The following is a 21,610-nucleotide window of genomic DNA, read 5'->3' as shown; positions in this document are numbered from 1 at the left end:
TCCTCTTCAACCAAAACAAAATTTCCTTTATCCTCTCTTTTCGGTTGACGACTCTATAATTTCCAATTGGATCCTAAAACAAAAAAAAAAAAAAGAAGCAGAAAGGAGTACTAAATATTAGTTTTCATTATATCGATTTGAAGCTAACTACCCATTCTAAAAAAGAATCTGAAACTGAATGGATAGCTTGGAAACCATCATGAAATTTATAAATCGGACAATCATTCACCAAGTGGTCAATGGTCTCTTCTACACCACACTCACATAGTGGGCTATCAATAGAACGTCATTTGAAGAGGGTACTATTACAACGACCATGACCAGTTCTAAGTCTATTCAAAATACACCAAATTTTCCTAGGAAGATTGAAACCTAGAACTTTTTCTGAGGGATCAACAATAAGACTTTTGTTGAAAACGTTAGAAGAAGTCCATCCCGAACGCCAAATTTCCTTGCAGCTTTCATTGGATTCAAGGAAGGTGTTAGTCCATAAAGGTTTGATAATTGAGAATGGACTCGTCAAAAGCCTTCAAGACAATTTTTCAAGTATCGATTAAATAAAACAATGATTTTGATGAAATTTCCAATATTAACTGTCATTGAACATAAAATCAATCAAAAACCATCTTTTTGCGAAACTGCATGACTACAAAACATTTTTTCTCAAATCCCATAAATGATAATGCCCAAAAATGAATCAAATCATATGAATGACCAACTACTAATTTATTTTCATCGAAACTATGAAGCATATAAAATCTAATCATCCCTAATCTCGTAGCTTCTCCTACCCACCTCATTATCAAACTCACCAAGACGTCCTACAACTGTCAATTACGTCACTTAACATATAAAGACCCTGTTCATCGAATTAAAGAAAACGTGCTTCGAAAATTCGACCCCTACTAAGTCTTCGACATTCCAAGACGATTCGTCCTGCCAAATTATTCTGTTTCATCCATTGTAATCCACGAACGGTCTCGGTATCGTTTAACCGTAAGTTAGAGGCCAAAAGAAGTCGGCTAATCTGCTTAAGGCGGCAAGAAGACGTACGATGCCGGTTCACCACCCCGTGGCACGCAGTCTTAAGCCCGGAAAATTCGTTTTCCCTCCAGTATTTTTCTCTTATTCGACTCGCGACTCCTAAAAAGATTTCCCGGTAGCTTAGCGGTGTATCGGGGTGGAATCCAGAAAGCGAATAATATAAAAAACGTATTTGTTCCACTGTTCACCTGCAGCGAAGCGAGGGAGGAGAGGGATGAAGCTTCAACCCCGTTGAGCGTTTTTCTTGTTGAGATTGGAGGGGTGGCGATGAATATACGAGATGTGTTTATGAATATTTATAATATTATATACGATCTTTGTCTTATTCGTTTGCGCCTTTTTTTTTGGTTTCGAAATGTAGATATGTATACCTACATCTCTAATTCTTTGGCGAATAAGTTTATTATCCCATACCTTGTAAAATAAAATCGCGCGGGATTATATCAGTTTCACGTAGATTTTATGGTTATATTTCAATATTATATGTTGGTATTTGGAATTTACCTGTAACGGATTTATATATCATAGTATCTGTAAAATTTATGTAACAGAAAACAGATCTGCCAACCAACATTTGTCAATGCAAAAATCACTTAACGATATTCATGAAAATAATAAATACTAGTACAGAAGGCTCATTCTAGCAGTCTTTTAGTTTCGAAGAATCTACTGCACTTGTATTTATGAATAACTATCTTGTGTTCAACAATTCACGGAAAATTGGGGTAGAGATTTGTGTTTTGCTTCTTCTCGATCAATTTTAAAAATTAAATATAATGAGTAGGTACATTAATACGTTTCAATTATTCATTCATTGAAATATTTCGTTTAACACAATTTCGCATTGCCTTCAGTATATTTGGATTTAAGGGTAGTTTATTGTACTGCGACTTTATGGTCTATTGTGTCACTTTTCAGAGCTGTTCTCGCCCTTAATCGGCTTCAGTAATAACTAATTGTTTTTTGTCCATATCGACCTGAAACTGTTTTCTCTAAATGGTAATTTCAGAATTGAATTGATAAGAAAAATAACGTTTTTGACGGGAAATTCGTAATCTTGCATGAAACAACTACTTAGATATGTTTTAGTTTTTTAGTCATCAATTGGGGTGGGATAGAGGGCCGCCGCCAGGAGCGGCATACCGGACATTTTGCTGGGGCGCCAAATTATAGTAATTTAATATAACATGACTTTTTGCACCTTTAAGAACTTTAGGCATTTGACAAGGTGATTATAAGTTAAAAAATACGATTTCTTATGAAATTGAAAAGATGAATGAGAAGAAAAACAGAGGTTCCCTTGAAGAAAATGCATTAAATTAGGTAGAGCAGGGTGGCGAAATTTTATTTTGCCGGGGCGCTAAATTGTCTGGCGGTGGCCCTGTTGGGGAGAAACGTAGGTGGTTGGCATACAACGTTAGTGCTATTGCTGGCATTCAATCAAATTGCTTCTCTTTTTATTTGGTCATCATCGACGTTGCGATACTGATGAGTACATAAAAGAGCAAAACCGGTCTATCCTTACTCACCTTCGATGACAACACGTTTCCCTTTGATTAACTCGCGACCTAGATTTGTTTCAGTTCGATATTCTTATTTATGTACGATCAGCATCCGCCAGTTTCTGCTTTTTTTCGTACAGTGTATCAAATAAATCTATACCACTTTTTGTACTTTCATCGACAAGGGTTCATATTGTATTAGAAGGATCATCATTCGACCTTAAAGTCAAACTCCATTATTCAGCATGTTGAGCGTTGTTTTCTCTAGAAGACGGTGCGTTATTAATTTTCGCAGTGTGGTTCACGTCTTTCGAAGACAGGATAAGCCTCCTTATCGAGAAAAGGAATGTCTAAAACCGTACAAATCCGAATTCATCATTCGTAATTAGTTTTCATATATAATCAAGCCGTGAGCCTTCCACTCCAGGATTTGGTTCAGGAAATCGCCGCTTACCAGAGATTAATGAACAGCTACAGCACACACTACAGCGTTTCCTTGAGGAAACCGCACTGTAAAACTTGATGGCACTCGCAGCATCTTCGGATGAGGCATTAAAATTCGCTGTATGAAATATCGCCAGACTTACAGATATAATCCTGTTGTTTGTCCCATTAAATATTTTATAAACACGAACTACTTTCGACTCGAGATAAGATTTGAGACGGAACCTTTGAACTTAAATCCTCCCTACGCCATGGCAAGACACGACTGGCGGAGGGTGTTACGGGATTACTTCTTGAACATGTTATACATCATTCACGTAGTGGACTGGCAATTTATCTTGCCGAGAACTTGAATATCAAAGAAAACCGCGGATTTGCGAAGTTTCCGGGTTGCTCCTCTCTCAACTTCCGATTTCGCCATGTTCGAGTCGATCCGTACAATGTCTTGCATATTAAGCAATCTGATTGGATCTGATAGGGTGAACATGGCAGGACTAGGGATTCATCATTTGTTCATATAGTATAGCCTGCATTCAATGAAGAAATATTGTTATCAGCATATTTATTTTGAAAATTCTGGGATATAATAAGTCTTTTTGTCGCGAATAACTTTATTAATTGTAATTATTATGGCGGATATTTCATTTTTATTATTAGATATACATAGACGTAACACTTCACATCCGCCGTTTTTTCCCCGAAATTCTAGGCTTTATTGTGAAAAACTGGTTTTACATTCATAATTCACAATATTATCCATCGCTGGCCACTACTTCCTCCCATCTTTCGGGCAGCGTACGAATCCTGCGTTGAAAAAACTGGTCATTTTTTGAAACGATTCATGAATAGATCCAAATCACTTCATTAGACCGGAAGTGCTGGTCAGCCAGGCCGTGTGCTATTGATCGAAACAAGTGATAGTCCGAGGGAGCAACGTCTGGAGAATACGGCGGGTGGGGCAGGACTTCCCATTACAACGTTTCCAAGTATGTCTGGACCACTTTCGCAACATGGGGTCGAGCATTGTCATACTGTTAAATCACTTTGTCATGTCTCTCGTTGTATTGCGGTCTTTTGTCTTTCGATGCTCGGCTCAAATGCATTAATTGCGTTTGATAACGATCGCCTGTGATTGTCGGTTTTAACGACTCATAATACACTACGCTGAGCTGGTCCCACCAAATACTGAGCATGACCTTGAAACCGTGATTATTCGGTTTGACCGCCAACGTGGAAGATGTCCGGGATATCCTCATGATTTTCTGCGCTTGGGATTATCGTAATGAACCCCATTTTTGTCTTCAGTCACAATGCCATGCAGAAATATCTTCCGTCTTTGTCTTGCAAGTAGCTCTTCACAAGCAAACAAACGTCGTTCAACATCTCTCGGCTTCAACTCGTACGGCACCCAATTTGCTTGTTTCTGAGTCATTCCCATGACTTTCAGGCGTTTTGAAATGGCTGTTGGGTCACTCCCAATGATCCTGCCAATTCTTGTTGCATTTGACACGAGATTTGATCAAGTTATGACTCCAATTCAACATCTTCGAAAACTTTCTCTCTTCCATCGCCATGCTGGTCTTCTACGTCAAAATCACCATTCTTGAAGCGTTGAAACCACTTCTGGCACGGTCTTTCACTAATAGTAGCCTCTCCATAGGTATTTGAGAGCATTCGATGAGCCTCAGCCACATATTTGTTCATATTAGAACAAAAAACTAAAATCTCCCGCAAATGACGAGAATTTGGCTCGTTAGCTGACATGTTTAATCGGGAATAACTTTATGATATATAAAATAATGTTTATTCACTATAAACATCAAAAAAAATTACAGAGGTGATGCAGAAACAAATCGACTAATATTTCGATGGCGTTATAATTCAAACACGTGAATGATGAAAACACAGACTGATGTTTGATAAATCTGTTACTCAATCGGAAATTTTGAGGCCAGATGATTTAATTGCTTCGGAACTTTTTTAAAGTAGCAGAATTGCATATAACAGCCCCAAAGCTGCGCTAATGGCAACATACAATCATCCTCGAAATATTTTCAGAGGCAGATCAACATTTCAGTGCCTACTTCGCCTTCTCACAACGTCTTGACTCTAATATTCCTCCTTATCGCCAAGACCTAGCTCCTGCGTACTTAGGAAGATCTGTCAAACGTGCTGATCCATCCAGGGCCTAGATGATGTCCTTATCTATTCCTCATCCTTATCCCTTGCAATCCGTTCTCACATATACTTGTTTACACGGTTGTACAAATCGTCATTATCATTTCGAAGCTGGGGCGTAATTAAAATGCAAATCTGGTCGGACGAATGCGTGTACACGTCAAGAAGGAGCATCGTGATTAATTCCTCCAGGTAGACCGTCTAGGTTGCTCGCCGCGCATTTGTCTCAATGTTCGACACATGAATAAATTGAATACAAATATTAATTTACTGGCCCATTTATATTGTATGCTTTATGAGGTCTCGGGTTTCCATTAGACGGAGGTGGTTGGATGAGGTGCTATGGTTATAGGCTTGATTGTATCGATTGTTGCTCGTCCTTGTCGCCCTCGTGTAGGGTAGTTGCTGTTGCTTATGGAGGGGTAGGGGGGATTTGTGTCATTCGAGGGATGAATCTCGAAAGGGTTAGTTCTTTTTGGTGGGCTAAGGAAATTTTTGTTAAGAGTTCATTTTAGTAACCCAAAATTTGCATTCATGTGTAGAATGTTCCCCCTTTGTTGCGTTCTTCATTTTATCTTTCATTTTTGAGCACTCGTTCCCTGAACAGAGTCTCTTATCCTTCCGTTACAATCTTTGTTTTTTTTTTTAATTTTGATGGGACCGGCTTCAAACTATAAAGTTTGACTCACTGATAACATACTCGTGGTCAAATTCAATACTTTCCGTCCGTGAACATGATAACTCCCCAAATGTAAACCTAGAGATGTGGAATTTTCGGGGTAGGTTCAGATTTTGGGCAAAGTTCAATTAGGGGTTCTGCATCCGTTCGAAATTTCATTCTCCTGATAATTTTGGAACAAGGTTTTCGACGAAGATGAAACTTTGCACTTTGATGAAGAATGACAATTTCAAGCTTCATGCAGTATTTTATGTTCATCGTCTCAATAGAATCTGAGATAATTCAAGAAGAATATTGGAATATTGCAGTGGCATCAGATGATATCTGCCATATATTAGCTTCTGAGAGAAACTTGTTTCGTACCATAGGGTAATAAACACAGATAGAGGAAGTAAATGCAATTTTTACATGTCTTCAATATGGTTAGGTTAGGTTGTCGGATTGTGATATATTTTAAAATCCACAATTTTACTATATCGTTATGAATATACAGGGTGGCCATTTGAAAACGAAACAGACGAGATTACAGACGAAATAAAGTTTTTCGATAGAAATGCTCGGACAGGTCGATTTCTGTTTCGAGGGGGACAACTTAAGATGTAGGTTACGGACGCATAGCGCTTCAACCCTTGCTACTAGAACCCTCACCCCCAAATTTTGAATAGGGAAGATGGGGTGAGTGATACCTCATTTGAAAGGTATTTTTATACTGATTTCAGCACAGTAATTGTTTTTTCATTTTATGCATTAGTTCTCGAAATATTCTCAACTAAGTATTTGAAAATGAAGTGGTGTTTTCATGGCACTTGTAGTGTTTTGTGAAAAATCGACATTTTGAGCTTCAAAACAACCATGACTGTGGCTTCCTTCCTAACTAACTAACGCATGAATATTTCGAGAACTAATGCATAAAATGAAAAAACCATTTTTGCTGAAATCAGTATAAAAATACCTTTAAATTGAGGTATCACTCACCCCATCTTCCCTATTCAAAAATTGGGGTGGGGGTTGTAGCAGCAAGGGTTGAAGCGCTATGCGTCCGTAACCTACATCTTAAGTTGTCCCCCTCGAAACAGAAATCGACCTGTCCGAGCATTTCTATCGAAAAACTTTATTTCGTCTGTAATCTCGTCTGTTTCGTTTTCAAATGGCCACCCTGTATATTATATTGAATGAAATATATTTAAGTGATTCCCGATTAAATATGCAAATTTGAATATTTGGAATCCGATATTTTTCCTAATTGTCGAATTTATAATAAGCAGAATATCTATTTTTTTCTGTATCTACCTGCTGAAATCCAAGGTTGGGTAACTTTTGCTCTCCTTGTGTCATCGGTTGTTTCACGTCGTTTGGCGCGTTTGAAGTTTGTTTTCTGAATTTCTGCCATATTAAGGTATTTATTTCAATATATTTTAAGTTAATGTGAAATGTTAATTCACTATGGGACATAAGAAGTGCGTTCTTTGTGAAGAAACTCGCGAATTGAGTGAAATATCGTATCACTGGTATATTTTCATTTCCGCGCGCTTGATGTCGAATTTGATAGTTCATGTTGGGGACAAAATTTGCTTACTGAAAATGACATATGCTCCTTGTATCTATGTTTATTACTCTGAGATCGGAACCCTTCATCTTAACAAACTAAATGACAATAACGATATCAAAACAAATCATATAGACTTATATTCATACAGGCGATTGTAGCCTCCAAGGGCGCAATCGCCTCATTGCTGATTTTTTGATATTTCATCAATCTTTATTGCTTATTATAATACAATATTTATTTTCAGGGCTGGAGTATGGGAAAATTGTAGAGCAGCATACGAAGACATCGTCAAACATTTGGAAAGGTAAGTTTTTTCTGGAACATTCCTATATTTTCACCAAAATGTAAATTGCCATCTGCCGCACCCCCGAAAAAGCGCTGATCTAGCCCCAAACACATCCGCCGATTGAACGGCAAACAATTAATCAAAAATCCCGACAAACAAGAGAGCCCTCCATTTTAAATCATTCACTGACAAAACCATCAAACGGCAAAATGGAGTACTCGACCACTCAGTCGGTGTGCAAATAAATCTGTTAATTTGATTCATCGGTATATTGCCAATTAAACAGGGCGTCCAATTTAAACGGACGAAAATTCGCCGGACGCGTAGCCGTATCGGCATTTGTCAGCTGTCAAACGATTAGTCGGCTTTTCGGGGTCGCAGATCACTTGATGCCGGGCTTAGCGCTTGACGTTTCAATGATTTGTGAGTGGTGGCGCTACACGGTATCCTGAATAATTGGAGATTCTCTGGTCTGGTGCGGGAGACAATTGCCGTGTATGAGGACTTGGCTGAACGTGCGTTTGCATCTCTAAGCCCGGGTTCACGACCTGGGGAAGGTCGACTCATTTGCATGCCGTTTTTTTTTTTCATGTTCTATGGTTCGTCTAGAAAGGCGGTGCTCGAGCTTTACGATCGCGTAGACTCTATGAAACTGTAAACTTGATTGAGGTTAACAAGTTGATCGACGTGATTTTTTATGATTGTTAATGACAGTTCTTCTTATGAAGTTGCATCTGTATGGTTTTTTCTCTAATTCTGTGGTTATTCCGTTCATTCTTCCACATCTTGTAGAACAAAATCGTGCGAGAATATATCAGAAACGCACAGTTTTCATGGTTATATTTTATTATTCTATGTTGGTACTCCGAACTTTCCGCCACGGCTTTATCTGTCAATTCATCAATTTGCCTTGAAGAAATCAGTTCTGCCAACCAACATTTTTCAATGCAAAAATCACTAAAATATATTTATGGAAATATTTCATTAATTTCAATGAAAATGCAATGAATTAGAGAAAATAATGTATAATACTCGTACAGAAGGCTCATTTTACTAGAGAATATCAATGCCTTCTGCACTTGTATTATAAATAACTATTCTCCTTTATATCTAGCACGTCCTTCAAGTAAATAAGCGACAGATCCTTGGAATATTGCGAAACTGATACGATCATCAAGATTCTGCATTACTTTCGATACTATGAGATGTTATAAGTGAGATGTAACTTTTAATATTGACAATTTCAAACTAGCCACAAATGGTACATTTCTCCAAATGTAACTTGCTATTTTTTCCACAAACAGTTCTCAAACAATAAGATTAAGAAAATATTATCAAAAATATTGCAGCCTATAGATGATAGATTCAGGAATTACATCGAGAGTGTAAAACTAGGGCTGTGTCTTCTTTGTTCAATGAGAAAAATTATTCTGAAAAAATGATTCTATCTAGTTTTTGTTGATTCGCAATCAATTAAAAATGAGAAATTCAACAGCTTCAATATACCATTACCTATGTTTATGTTTTGTGTCCTATGCCAACTCTCCTAGGCCTCTTGGAGACTTCCCAGAAGCTTGTAGATTTTCTAGATTTGAGGAGGTTTCATAGCACTGCAACTTTATGATCTATTGACCATCTATCAGAGCTGTTCTTGCCATTGGTCGTCTTAGTCTACAAAATAGTTCTGGACCAATGAAAGGAGTTTGAGCTCCTTTTCGGGCAAGTGTATGGGTTTGTTGATTTCCTCAGAAGCTTAGAGCTTGTACTTGTACGATTTGATACTATGAAATCGTTACAGAAGATTCAACATGTATTAGACTTGAGCAAATATATAAAGCTACTATTTTATTTCAAGAAGCAAATGAAGAACCTTGAGGAAAAATTCTTCATAAATGATTTTGATTCATGACATTGAGCCGACGTTGATCTAACAAAAAAAAGCTAGTCAAATGGAAATATAATAGGCAAACAATTTTCTCTCGGACTTCTTGTACATTTTGTCTGGTCGTGGGTGTACCAAAAAATTATGTTTTTTCCGACCCTGACAAAAAATGACTCCCTTCAAATCTAACTTTAACGTTATGAGTTGACGTTAAGGTCAACATTTTTTCGTCGTTTGCGGAAAGAGTAATTCGATGCCTCTTTTCATAGCAATTACAATCGACAGAAACCTCAAAATAACTCAATGCATAATGTAATCGGTCACATGACGTTCCAGGCGCCTGCTCAACCAGTTTCCATGCAAGCCAGCAATTCATCATTCGAACCTTCAGGTTTCATTGTTTCACAAGTAGGCGATTCATACTCCTCACATTCAGCAAAATATTTGATCGTTAAGGTCCCGATGTGTTCATGATTGCGAATCGATAAATAATACTCACGTTAGTTAGTCTGGTTAGATGTTTCAAGACTTAATCAAGCGACCCACGCCCACTAATAAATAATACCCTTATAGTAAAAATAATTATTATAATTCTGTGTCAATTAGCGCATCTTCTGTGGACGCGATGCGATCTGATAGCGTCATGAAATATGGACTCTATGAATCAGGACTGATGGGTTTTATGGTTTCGTTTCTTCCGTATGTATAAGTTTCAGTAAAAACCTGAATTATAGTTCTAATTTTTTTTGAGCTTAATGGGTTTCTTGACTTGTATGGAATCAATAATATTCGATTAAAAATAGAGATTGCTGATGTTTTAACTTGTCAAAAGTTTTTATTGCAAGGTGGTAAGTTTCGTTTTCTCTTCTTACATTTATTGTATAAAATCAATTTTTGGATAATTTGGTTGCAATAATTCAAGATGAGCTTCTATTCTGTTGTTATATTTTCACAATAAAATACTATTAGATAAATAAAACTAAGTTCATCATTCATATCAAAATAATGTTCACGAAAAAAAACGCTTCAATTAATCACGAAGAACTTTTGAATGCCTATAAGGCAATTGACTGTTTATACTTCTACGTGACGTCATTGATGACGTCACGTTCCATTGAATTATGTTTTGGTGGTCTCTCCGAATTCAGTTTTTTTTCAATTGAAGAACTATTTATGCGAATTCAGAGTATCCAATTTCAATGAGCTTAACATCATCAAAATTTCAGAGGATTGGAAAAATGTGTCAAATAGCTTATACAGAATGATTTGAGAGATTGCGATATTGCCTGGCAAAAGGAAGTCTCGACGTTCACCAAATATCCTAATTGAATTCTTACATTATTTCTATAAAATAAATTTTTGGAAAATTTGTTTGCAAGAAAACATTCTTATCATTAATTAATAACAAACAAACAAAAGGAACCTCTAGCGATAAAACAAAATCACATACTAAATGCAATTAGCTTTTTGCAATTTGTATAACTTGATTGTTATCGAGGCAGGAGGGAAGAACATTTTATCAATGAAGAAACATATCAACGGCTAAATAAACCAAAAAAACCTTCGGATACATATATGGCAATTGATTGTTTATACTTTTACGTGACGTCATCGATGACGTCACGTTCCATTGAATTGTATTTTGGCGGTCTCTCCGAATTCAGTTTTTTTAATTTCCGTTTGTTGAATAACTATTCATACGAATTGGGAGTATCCACTTTTTATGCGCTTAACATCATTGAAAAATGTGTAAAATAGCTTATACAGAATGATTTGAGAGATTGCGATATTGCCCTGCGAAATGAAGGCTCGACGTTGACCGAATATACTAATTGAATTCTTACATTGATTCTATAAAATAAATTTTTGGAAAATTTGTTTGCAAGAATTCATTCTTATCATTAATTATGAACAAACAAACAAAAGAAACTTCTGGCGATAAAACAAAATCACATACTAAATGCAAATAGCTTTTTGCAATTTGTATAACTTGATTGTTATCGAGGCAGGAGGGAAGAACAATTTTATTAATGAAGAAATATATCAACGGCTGAATAAACCACAAAAACCTTTGGATACCTATATGGCAACTGATTGTTTATACTTTTACGTGACGTCATCGATGACGTCACGTTCCATTGAATTGTATTTTGGCGGTCTCTCCGAATTCAGTTTTTTTAATTTCCGTTTGTTGAATAACTATTTATACGAATTGGGAGTATCCACTTTTTATGCGCTTAACATCATTGAAAATTGTGTAAAATAGCTTATACAGAATGATTTGAGAGATTGCGATATTGCCCTGCGAAATGAAGGCTCGACGTTGGCCGAATATCCTAATTGAATTTGAAATTCGGCGTTATAAATGACTGCATGCAAATTTTCTCCTTCGGTCGAAATCCATCCGACTCTGGCTCCGCACAAAGCTGTCCACACAATTAACAGAGCGGAATCAAACAAAACACTGGCCGATTTAAATTCGAATTAAGGGCCGAAAATTAATTAATCCCCGTCAAAACAGGGACTTTGGCAATTAGGCCTGTCACAGTCGGGCCGAAACTTCTTCGTTCGTTTCGGCGTTTATGAATATTAATATTGCCTTATAAATATCAGTGATAACTGTAAGATTAACGGATGTAAGGTTCATTATTAAGGGTAACAGTTGCGGAAATTTCAATAAGGCCGTTGTTTCTTCTGGTCTTGATCCATTGTCGCCCTGGCTGCTCCAGTTTACGTCGACGATGAAGAATAATGGATGTTTCGTTCATTTTAAAACTTCATCAAGGAAAGAGACAATTAAAAATCGCCCAAAAGATGTTCTGAGATGTATTATTGCATATTGTTTTGAAAATGAAAGAAAATGTCTTAATCTTGTTATTTTATCTACGTGTTATGCTTATTTCTTTCTATCTGATGACCCACCATTGTTGCTTTTACGACAGCAAACCGGATAGGTCTTGAGCTGAATATGTGAATCATATCCAGAATCAAGCTCTAGACTGTTTCAACATGGTTTTTGGCGTGAGTCATCTGCATCTAAATTTGCCCGTTGCACGTTGGTCAATGATGTATGCTTTGCATTGATTGACAAATGTAAAAATATTTACGAAATTTGAAAATTGATCGAAGTGGACGACTTGAGCGCAACTTTAATGTTAACTTCAATGAAACAAGTGCTTGTTACAAGTCGTGGAAAAAAGCAAAAAAAAAATATATAATTTTCAAAATTATAACAACTTTGTTCCGAAACCTTTACTCTGATATATCTTTTTGAAGTGATCATTTTTTGATAAGTCACAATCAACAAAAAGATAAAATAAATACAATCTTGAATTCTTATTTCAATTGTAAATTGAGGATTTGCATACTCATTTCGCAAAAGAGTAAGAAAGAAGATCTATATCTTTACCTAATTGAGTTGAGACCGCTTCTTCTGTGAAATTTACTAGAGAGGCTCATCTCTCAGTTAGCCTACGGTGTTCTCAAATGAAAGTAGTGAATATACAAGTCAAGTTGGTGACTTCAGTAAGTTTTTTGAACTACGAGACAGTGATGAGGAAAAATTGTATTAAAAACACAAAATTTCGAAACGTCTGTCTTGCTTTATGTTAATTTTGTTATTAAATTCATTATACATTTACTACAGCTTCGAAACGTTATTTTTCTTCTGATTGTTTCTAATATTCTGTCAGTTGGAATTGTATTTCTAGACAAAAAAAAATAGATATATCTAAAAGATAAATCGGGTAGTGAAGGTTTTCGCACAATGTTGTCATAGTTTTGATATTTATATTGGATTGGCAAGTAAACTCGACCTTTATATAGAAAAAAACCAATAAAATTTTCAAAAAATACCAGGGCTGTGATACAAAAACTCACGATGAAGCTATAAAGAAAAATAAAACGTATTGGCTCAAGGTTCAAGGAAAAATTTTCAGGGAAGATTTTAATAAACATGAATACGATTCATACTTATTGAATTAGTATAGGTAATTCATTGAAATTCCAAAAAATGTAGTGAAAATCGAATGCCAGAATCAATAGGTTCTATTTTGTACATAGTGAAATTTTCGTGGAATTGGAGAGTCATTTTTTGATTTCTGATTTTCGTTTGATAATACAGCTATGAAAAGAGCATTGTGAAAATCTCAAATTTGCCTTTATTTGTCGAATATTTTCACTCTATTGCATAGATTCTGGAAAGAGTTGAAACAGCCTGTATCTGAATCGGAATGGGGGGCAGTTCAAAGCCGAATCAGAACCTCAACACTCCACATCAAACCCATTAGCTCCAGTGCAGAAACGCGCATTCAAAAGAGGCAATTATCCCAATCGAAGCGAACAAAGAGGAATACCTCCTTTCGTACGTCTTGGGGTTCTCATTAAACTGTAATACGACACGTTATCGAGACATTATCAAAGTCCAGATCGCAAATGTAGGCAGCAGAATCGCAGCCATTGCATTAAACAATATTACTGTCTATATCTTGATCAAGTTTGGAGTCTGGAGAATTCACTTAGCAGCTCCATACGCAGTCTGAGAGAGCAGTTCAGATCTTATCTTCCTGCGCTAATCTAATATTATAATTGCATCCCAGCGAAATGCTACATCCAGTTAACAGAATCCTGGTTAACTGTTGCCTATGGAAATGCTCCTCTTAAATCCGAGAGATGGTCCTTGCAGGGGAAGATTGGGGTACGTCGTCAAGTTTGTGAAGATCTCCTGAGGGATACATTGAAATCTCATCCCAGAAATATACCTGCTAGAGATAATTAGCGAAAGAACCATTTCACGGTATTGTTCCTGGGACTTCCTGCGCATTATACGGGGGAGATTCGTAATTGAATAATGAAAACGTTGCTTGTTCTAATGACTTCGATGCCTCCAAGCTGGAATAGGACTTCTCCCACTGATATTTGGACGCTTGTGTATTAAACTTGAATCAGAAATGGAGAATCTTAGCAATAATTCACATGATGTTTTGTCCACCACTGTTGTATATAGAGTTAGAATTCTACATCTACTTGCTTCAGCAAGCAACACTGCAGTGACGGCTCGTGACTTCTTTGAGAGGCTCTCCTAGTGTCATCGATTGTTTCACGTCTGTTGGCTCGCTTGAAGTTTGTTTTCTGAATTTCTCATATATTGAGTTATTTACTTCAATATATTTTGGGTTAATATGAATCTTTGATTCACTATGGGACATGAGAAGTGCGTCCTTTGTGGACAAACTCGCGAATTGAGTGAAATATCGTATCACTGATATGTTTATTACTCTGAGCTTTATCCAGACTTTACACTATGTTCTATAATTTTGAAAGGCATATTTTGAAGCTTTGCACTTACTAGAAAAAAGTGGTATGGCACTGAACTGCCATCTGTGCGGCAGGCTTGGGACTTATTAAGTGAAGTGTTAATGGGTAGTGAATATAGGACACGTATTACCGACATAAGTAATTTCAGAATTAATATTGATAAAGATGAAATAGAGAAGGTTACTAAAATGAAATACTTGGGATTGATTCTAGACGAGAATTTAAAGTTTCAGTTTCACGTGGATTATATCGCAAATAAAATGTCCAAAAAGGTTGGTTTCATATCTAGAATAAGGGGTAAAATTGGTATGAATACGTCACTGATGTTGTTTAGATCATTGGTACTCCCTCATGTGGATTATTGCTCGTCAGTTATGTTTAATTTAAATAAAGGTAGCATAGATAAGTCACAAAAAGTACAAAATAGAGGTATGAGAATTATTTTGAAATGTAATGAAAGAACTCCCATGAGAAATATGTTAAATTGTTTGAAATTGATGAGTGTCAATCAAAGGATTATTTATAGAACATTAGATTTAATATTCAAAGCAAGGAATAAAATGTTACCTGAATATTTGAGGGAAAACCTAAAATTTGCTAAGGAGATACATAATTATAAAACACGACGTCGAGATGATTTTTACATAGAAAAAGTTAATACTACATTAATGAATAAATTCACATTTAGCAGGGGATTAGTTATCTTCAATGAACTACCTGAAAAGATCAAATATTGTAATAATTATAGAGAATTCAAAAAATGTTTAATGAGTTATATTTATGAAGAATTTAATTAAGTTAGTGGATTACATTTGTATTGTTTTCAATAGCCGAGTGCTAAATAAAGTTCATTATTATTATTATTGAGTGTTTTTTACCCATATTTGGGTGAATTAGAAATATGATAACTCTAAATAAAAATTAAGACTGGACAAAGTATTGAGGACTACGGGCATATTATGGTCATTATTCACTTGGATGATTAACGAGTCGTTATGATCTGTGTTCATCACGTTCGTAAATATAAAATGAAGGACCTTGTTCGTTGAACGAATAAGAGAATATCCTGATTTGTTGTACCGCCAGCACGCGAAATATCGAAATCCAGACAGACTCCTGTGGTTTGCCACCGTTGTATGTACAACTCACGGTATAAATATTTAAGAAGCGGTAAGTTACTGTTGAAAAGAGCGTTGCACGCGAATAGTCAATAACAATAATTAACTAATTGGCAGATTTACATATACCCATATATCAGCGAGTAACAATAATTCAGAAATAATTGAAATCGACACGTTTTATAGGGGTGCTATCCGTTAAGTAGAGCATCACGATGTTTTTTGCCATACTTTCTCATGTGAATACTGAAAATTTTTAATTTCATTTTATCCACATTATAATGCTCCTTTTATTTTCATTTTCAATTTAGCTTTGGCCAAAGCTTCACTTCCTGTCGATATGCAATTCAAAAAGTATTTCTCTAATTCTTCCACATCTTGTAGAACAAAATCGTGCGGGAATATATCAGAAACGCACAGTTTTCATGGTTACATTTTATTATTATATGTTGGTACTCCGAACTTTCCGCCACGGCTTTATCTGTCAATTCATAAATTGGCCTTGAAGAAATCAGTTCTGCCAACCAAAATTTTTCTTTGCAAAAATCACTAAATGATATTTATAGAAATATTTCATTAATTTCAATAAAAATGCAATGAATTAGAGAAAATAATGTATAATACTCGTACAGAAGGCTCATTCTACCACTCGTTCATTCAAAAACTCGCCACTTCGTGGCTCGTTTTTGAAATTTGAACTCGTGGAAGAATATCAATGCCTTCTGCACTTGTATTATAAATAACTATTTAAGAAAATGAGGTCTTAACTTATTTCAACATAACTGCAATGAGAATAACATGGAAATCATTAACTAAAAAGAAAACATATAAGTAAATATTTAAGGTTTAAATATGTATCGTGAAGAATATTCAATACTACCCCATCAGAATCGAAATGAACATCTTTCCTCCTATTAATCTTAGAGATCCTTCTCCTCGTTGATTATTTATCTGATTGAAGAACAGGTTCCGTGATGATTCGAGAAAAGATAGATAGGAAAAGAGATGAAAAGGATCACCAACCTTAAAAAGTGACATGTTTAAGTCATTAGTCGGTCGATGAAACAGGAATATATCAAATGAGGTGCAAGAAATAGCATTCTTTCAACATTTTACCTCTCACAAATTAATATCCTGTCACTCCGTCATCGTCTGAGCTAATTATTTCAGACAAATTAGGGCTCATTTTTTGGCTTATTAGTTCCGATAATAAACCATAGGAATCGCCCGACTAGAAGAAATCTAACCCTCACAAGTTTTTGCGGCACATTTCTTTGTCTTGTTGATGGTTTGGAATCGAGAAGAGTAAAATCAGAACGAAAACGATCAACAACTAGGCACATTTACTTTTTCAGAGTAAATTTCCACGATTTGGAAGTTTTTGGGGCACATTTCTTTGTCTTGTTGATGGTTCGGAATCGAGAAGAGTAAAATCAGAACGAAAACAATCAACAACTAGGCACATTTACTTTTTCAGAGTAAATTTCCACGATTTGAAACCGTTGTTCAGGATTTAAAAGATTCATGATGAAGTGTCAAACCTTACTGAACCGAAATGTCAACACAGTTCGAAACTGTCAACTGTCAAACCATAGAAAACAACCATCGAAACTTCTCAAGCAGCTGAAAAACACCGGTTAGTGTATATTTCTTCTTCCAACTTTGATTTTCTCACTTCCTAATGAGTGCCATCATGTTCTCAACCATCAATTACGATTGTTTCACCCCAGAACCGGCGATTTCTCCCCCATCATGCGGAGGCTGGATGATGTAGCATTTTAAGATGTCGGCGACATTAAAAAGCAAGAAGTCATAAGCCGTAGATGACAAATGATCCTGGAAGCTATCGGGACGTCGGGAATACGAAGTGTCGCCAAGCCTACAGGGGTGGCGGGTGGAGACGGGGGTTGATTTGAATAAAAAATAACATTCGCGAAAGTTAATAAAGGAAACGTGAACGGCAATCTGATTTCGGCTGATGCGACAGAAAGAGAGAGAGACAGAGCCTGCTCAGCTTTTATTTTAGAGGTGTGCGATTAGTTTTTGACAACGAAGATTTTAAATTGGGTTTTAGTACTTCGGAATACATTTTCCGGAATGCAATTTGTCGAGAAGCGTTGGAAGATTCGCATTTGTTTTAATGGGAACATTATTTTGTTTGAATGGTTTGTGATGAATAAAAATGAAGTCGCGTAACTTCGATTCGCATCAGGAAAAGATGTGCGGGATCCCTTTTTCGTCCTTTATTCTCGGTTATGAGGGAAATTTAGAGTTTTCCGGTATGGACTTTTAACTTTGAAATCTAGATTTTGTCAAGAAAGAACCGTTTTAGTAACTTTTCGTTTCTGAAGATGACACCGTCGTTGTCGAAACGGCGTTGAACACATGCAAGAAGGAATAGAATTTGTGGATAATTGTAAATTGTAATACAATCCTTATTGGAATACTCAATCCAATGTAACATATAAGACATGAAAGTAGTATGCGATCATTTTAAAAACTCTAGTTTTATAGAAAAATACGTTAAAGTTCCACCAAAGAAAGTACCAAATTCATTTCTGGGAGCACTTCTATACAATATGAAAATTTGTAGTTGAATAAACACTGCGATCTCAATATGTATCAGTTTTTGGTTTATCATTTTCAATCAATTCTGATTCCGTATCGATCCTCCTAGCTCAAGAAAACGATCCATGAATTTTAAAACAAATAATCATACAAACAAAAATAAAAAACATTAGCCGAAAATTTAACAACATATAATCGTGAAATTTTAAACGTTTATTGCTACGATTATTTTGACTACAATATTTTACTCCAAAGTCCTAGCACTTATAGTTTCATTGTTATTACTTCTTGAATTTATTATTTTACTTAACCACGAAGACAAATGGTCAGTTGCTATCAAACAAACTTTTCACGGGGACGACTTGGGTTCAACTTTACCGCGAACCAATCGTTTTTTACTCAGCTATATGTTTTTTTTTCAAGATTTTCAATATTCTACAAGCCAATAATGAACCACATTGTGAAATTTGCTGATAAAGAAATACTTCATCAAAGTACAAAAATATTTTTTAGGAACATATAAAACCTTAGACTACTTCTACTTGAGGTAAATGCTTCTATGTAACGTGTTCACTATAATCCGTTTTCTAGTCTACTTTCTGGAGATTCTTAGGATATTCTTTTCGTCTAAAAGAGACTATATTTAATATTTCAGTCACATTTTTCAAAACCTACTTGATTCGCTTTCAATGAATGTTCAACATAACTTTTCGAGCGAATATAATGATAAATCTAGCTGAAAACTTCTCATTCTCCCTTCCCAGAAACAAACATTGAAAATTCCATTTACAAAAGATGTTATCGAGAAATAATTCTCTTATTGCCATGTATCAAAGTTCGATTAATAATATCGAATACGAAATAATCGCGTCTTGTGATGAAAATAATTACACACGAGCTTGTCTATAAATCATTCCGAGTAAATTGGTTCCATCGGGAATATAACGAGCGTGAATAACAACGAAATTCTTGGATACATCAGTGTTTTATGCAAGAGTGAATACGGAAAGAGACAGTCGAAAGCGTTCTTTGTTTCCGATCTAGTCTCATTTGCAATTTGCATTCAGATATCTTAGTTTTTCTTTATTCAAACTTATGAATTCGAAATTGATTTCACAATGAAGCTCTAAATATAATAGTTTCTGAAACCTATTTAGTCTTCGTAACCGTTATTTAGTTTATTCGTAACCGTTATTTAGGTTATTCGTTTACGTTATTCAAGTTATTCGTAACCGTTATTTAGTTTATTCGTATCCCCTAACTTCTAGAGAGTGGCAGATCGAACTACCGAACACACGCGTTTTGGAGAATTGCGTGTAAGGACCTCATAGAACAAAATTTGGGACATGTCCTATTACAACCACCGAATCCTATTAACAGGAACGGCAAGGATATAAATCTGCCATGAAGTTCTAATTTTTCATCACTTTCTATTGTGTAATCTTGATTGGGTTATATATTTCACACCCTGGTGTTGTATAAGCCGTTTGACGTATGCTGCTGACAATACATTCTTCTGATTAAATACGTTTCAACGAGATATACAAAACTATGTTGAGAAAAATATAGATATCTACTGAAAATTTTTAGGTGGTTGTTCCCCGAACATATCATCAAATTTGTTCAAATTTTCAGCATTTCATAACTGAAATGTCGAGATTGTATCAGTTAATTGGGAAACTCTGACAATTTTATGGAGGTGAAATTTCACAGTGATATGTATTGGTGTACAATTTTGTTATTTGTAAACATAACGCCATCGAAATATTAGTCGATTTGTGTCTAGCATCATAAAGTTATTTTTCATTAAACATGTCAGCTTACCAGTCAAATTCTCGTCATTTGTTAGAGATTTTAATTTATGCTTCAATATGAAGAAATCTGCTGCTCGGGCTCGTCGAATGCTCTCAAGTACCTATGGTGAGGCCGCTATTAGTGAAAGAACGTGTCGAAAGGGGCTTCAACACTTCAAGAACGTTGATTTTGACGTCAAAATCAGAATGGCGATGGAAGAGAGAAGGTTTTCGAAGATGCAGAATTGGAGACATTACTTGATCAAGACTCGTGTCAGACGCAACAAGAATTGCGGCAGGATCATTGAGAGTGTTGCAACAAGCCATTTCAAAACGCCTGAAAGTAATGGAAATGTTCAGAAACAAGGAAATTGGATCCCGAACGAGTTGAAGCTGAGAGATGTTGAACAGCGTTTGTTTGCTTGTGAACAGCTGCTTGCAAGGCAAAAACGGAAGGGATTTCTGCATCGCATTGTGACTGGAGAAGAAAATTGGGTTCATTACGATAATTCCAAGCGCAGAAAATCATGGGGATATTCCGGTCATGCTTCCACGTTAACGACCAAACCGAATATTCAAGGTTCCAAGGTTATGCTCACTATTTGGTGGGACCAGCTGGACGTGGTGTATTATGAGTTGTTAAAACTGACTGAAAGATTTCTTTGTGTTTTATCGTGAAGAAGAGAATCACACTCTGAGAATGTTTGCTTTATGGTTCGATTTTCCTCCAATCTAACCTCATCATTCCCCAGATTCCGATGAAAGAAACCCATCCGACGAAGATCATTTGTTTAAGCACATGTTCTCGCAGCAATTCGATACCAATGTCATGGCAATCTCGTAAAACGCTTCCCCTAAGCCCTGACAGATCCTCTCGACGAACTGCAAACGAAAACTAAGTTAGTCATTTGTCACGGGGAAAGCGCTTTTCTCTCCCGCTCGGGTCGCAGATGCACGACTCTGAAGAAAAAGCGTTTTAATTCAGTTATTGAACATATTTTTTGGTCGCGTCGAGATATTTTAAAAATCATCAGTTGGCCTCCAACAGGGGCCCGGATGACGGCAATAAAATGTCGAAATGGCAGGGGAGGGAATTATTAGAATTGTCACGGGCGCGTTTTTGAATATTAAGGCTCGGGAAGTTTTGGAAGGACAAGATGATGCCTTCCTTGAACACTAAGCAGCGTTGGTTGAGGTCAGCATCTGGATGGTGGACATTTTCAAGGAATCACTAGATTTTTTATGAAATTT

General features: G+C 36.1%; 1 protein-coding gene across 3 annotated transcripts in view; it reads left to right on the top strand.

The window, feature by feature from the left end:
- The window catches only part of LOC123684874 (dachshund homolog 2), a 283,084-nt gene that overhangs the window by 93,901 nt on the left and 167,573 nt on the right, over nucleotides 1-21,610 (top strand). For all 3 annotated transcript variants that reach the window (XM_045624369.1, XM_045624368.1, XM_045624367.1), the window contains exon 4: nucleotides 7,641-7,700. In XM_045624369.1, coding sequence (XP_045480325.1) covers nucleotides 7,641-7,700 — 60 coding nt within the window. The remainder of the gene's footprint in view (nucleotides 1-7,640; nucleotides 7,701-21,610) is intronic.

The sequence above is a fragment of the Harmonia axyridis genome, chromosome 7, assembly GCF_914767665.1.
Source record: "Harmonia axyridis chromosome 7, icHarAxyr1.1, whole genome shotgun sequence".
In the NCBI taxonomy this organism is placed as follows: Eukaryota; Metazoa; Arthropoda; class Insecta; order Coleoptera; family Coccinellidae; genus Harmonia; species Harmonia axyridis.
Note: the sequence above shows the minus strand (reverse complement) of the source record. Positions and strands in the feature narration are given on the sequence as shown.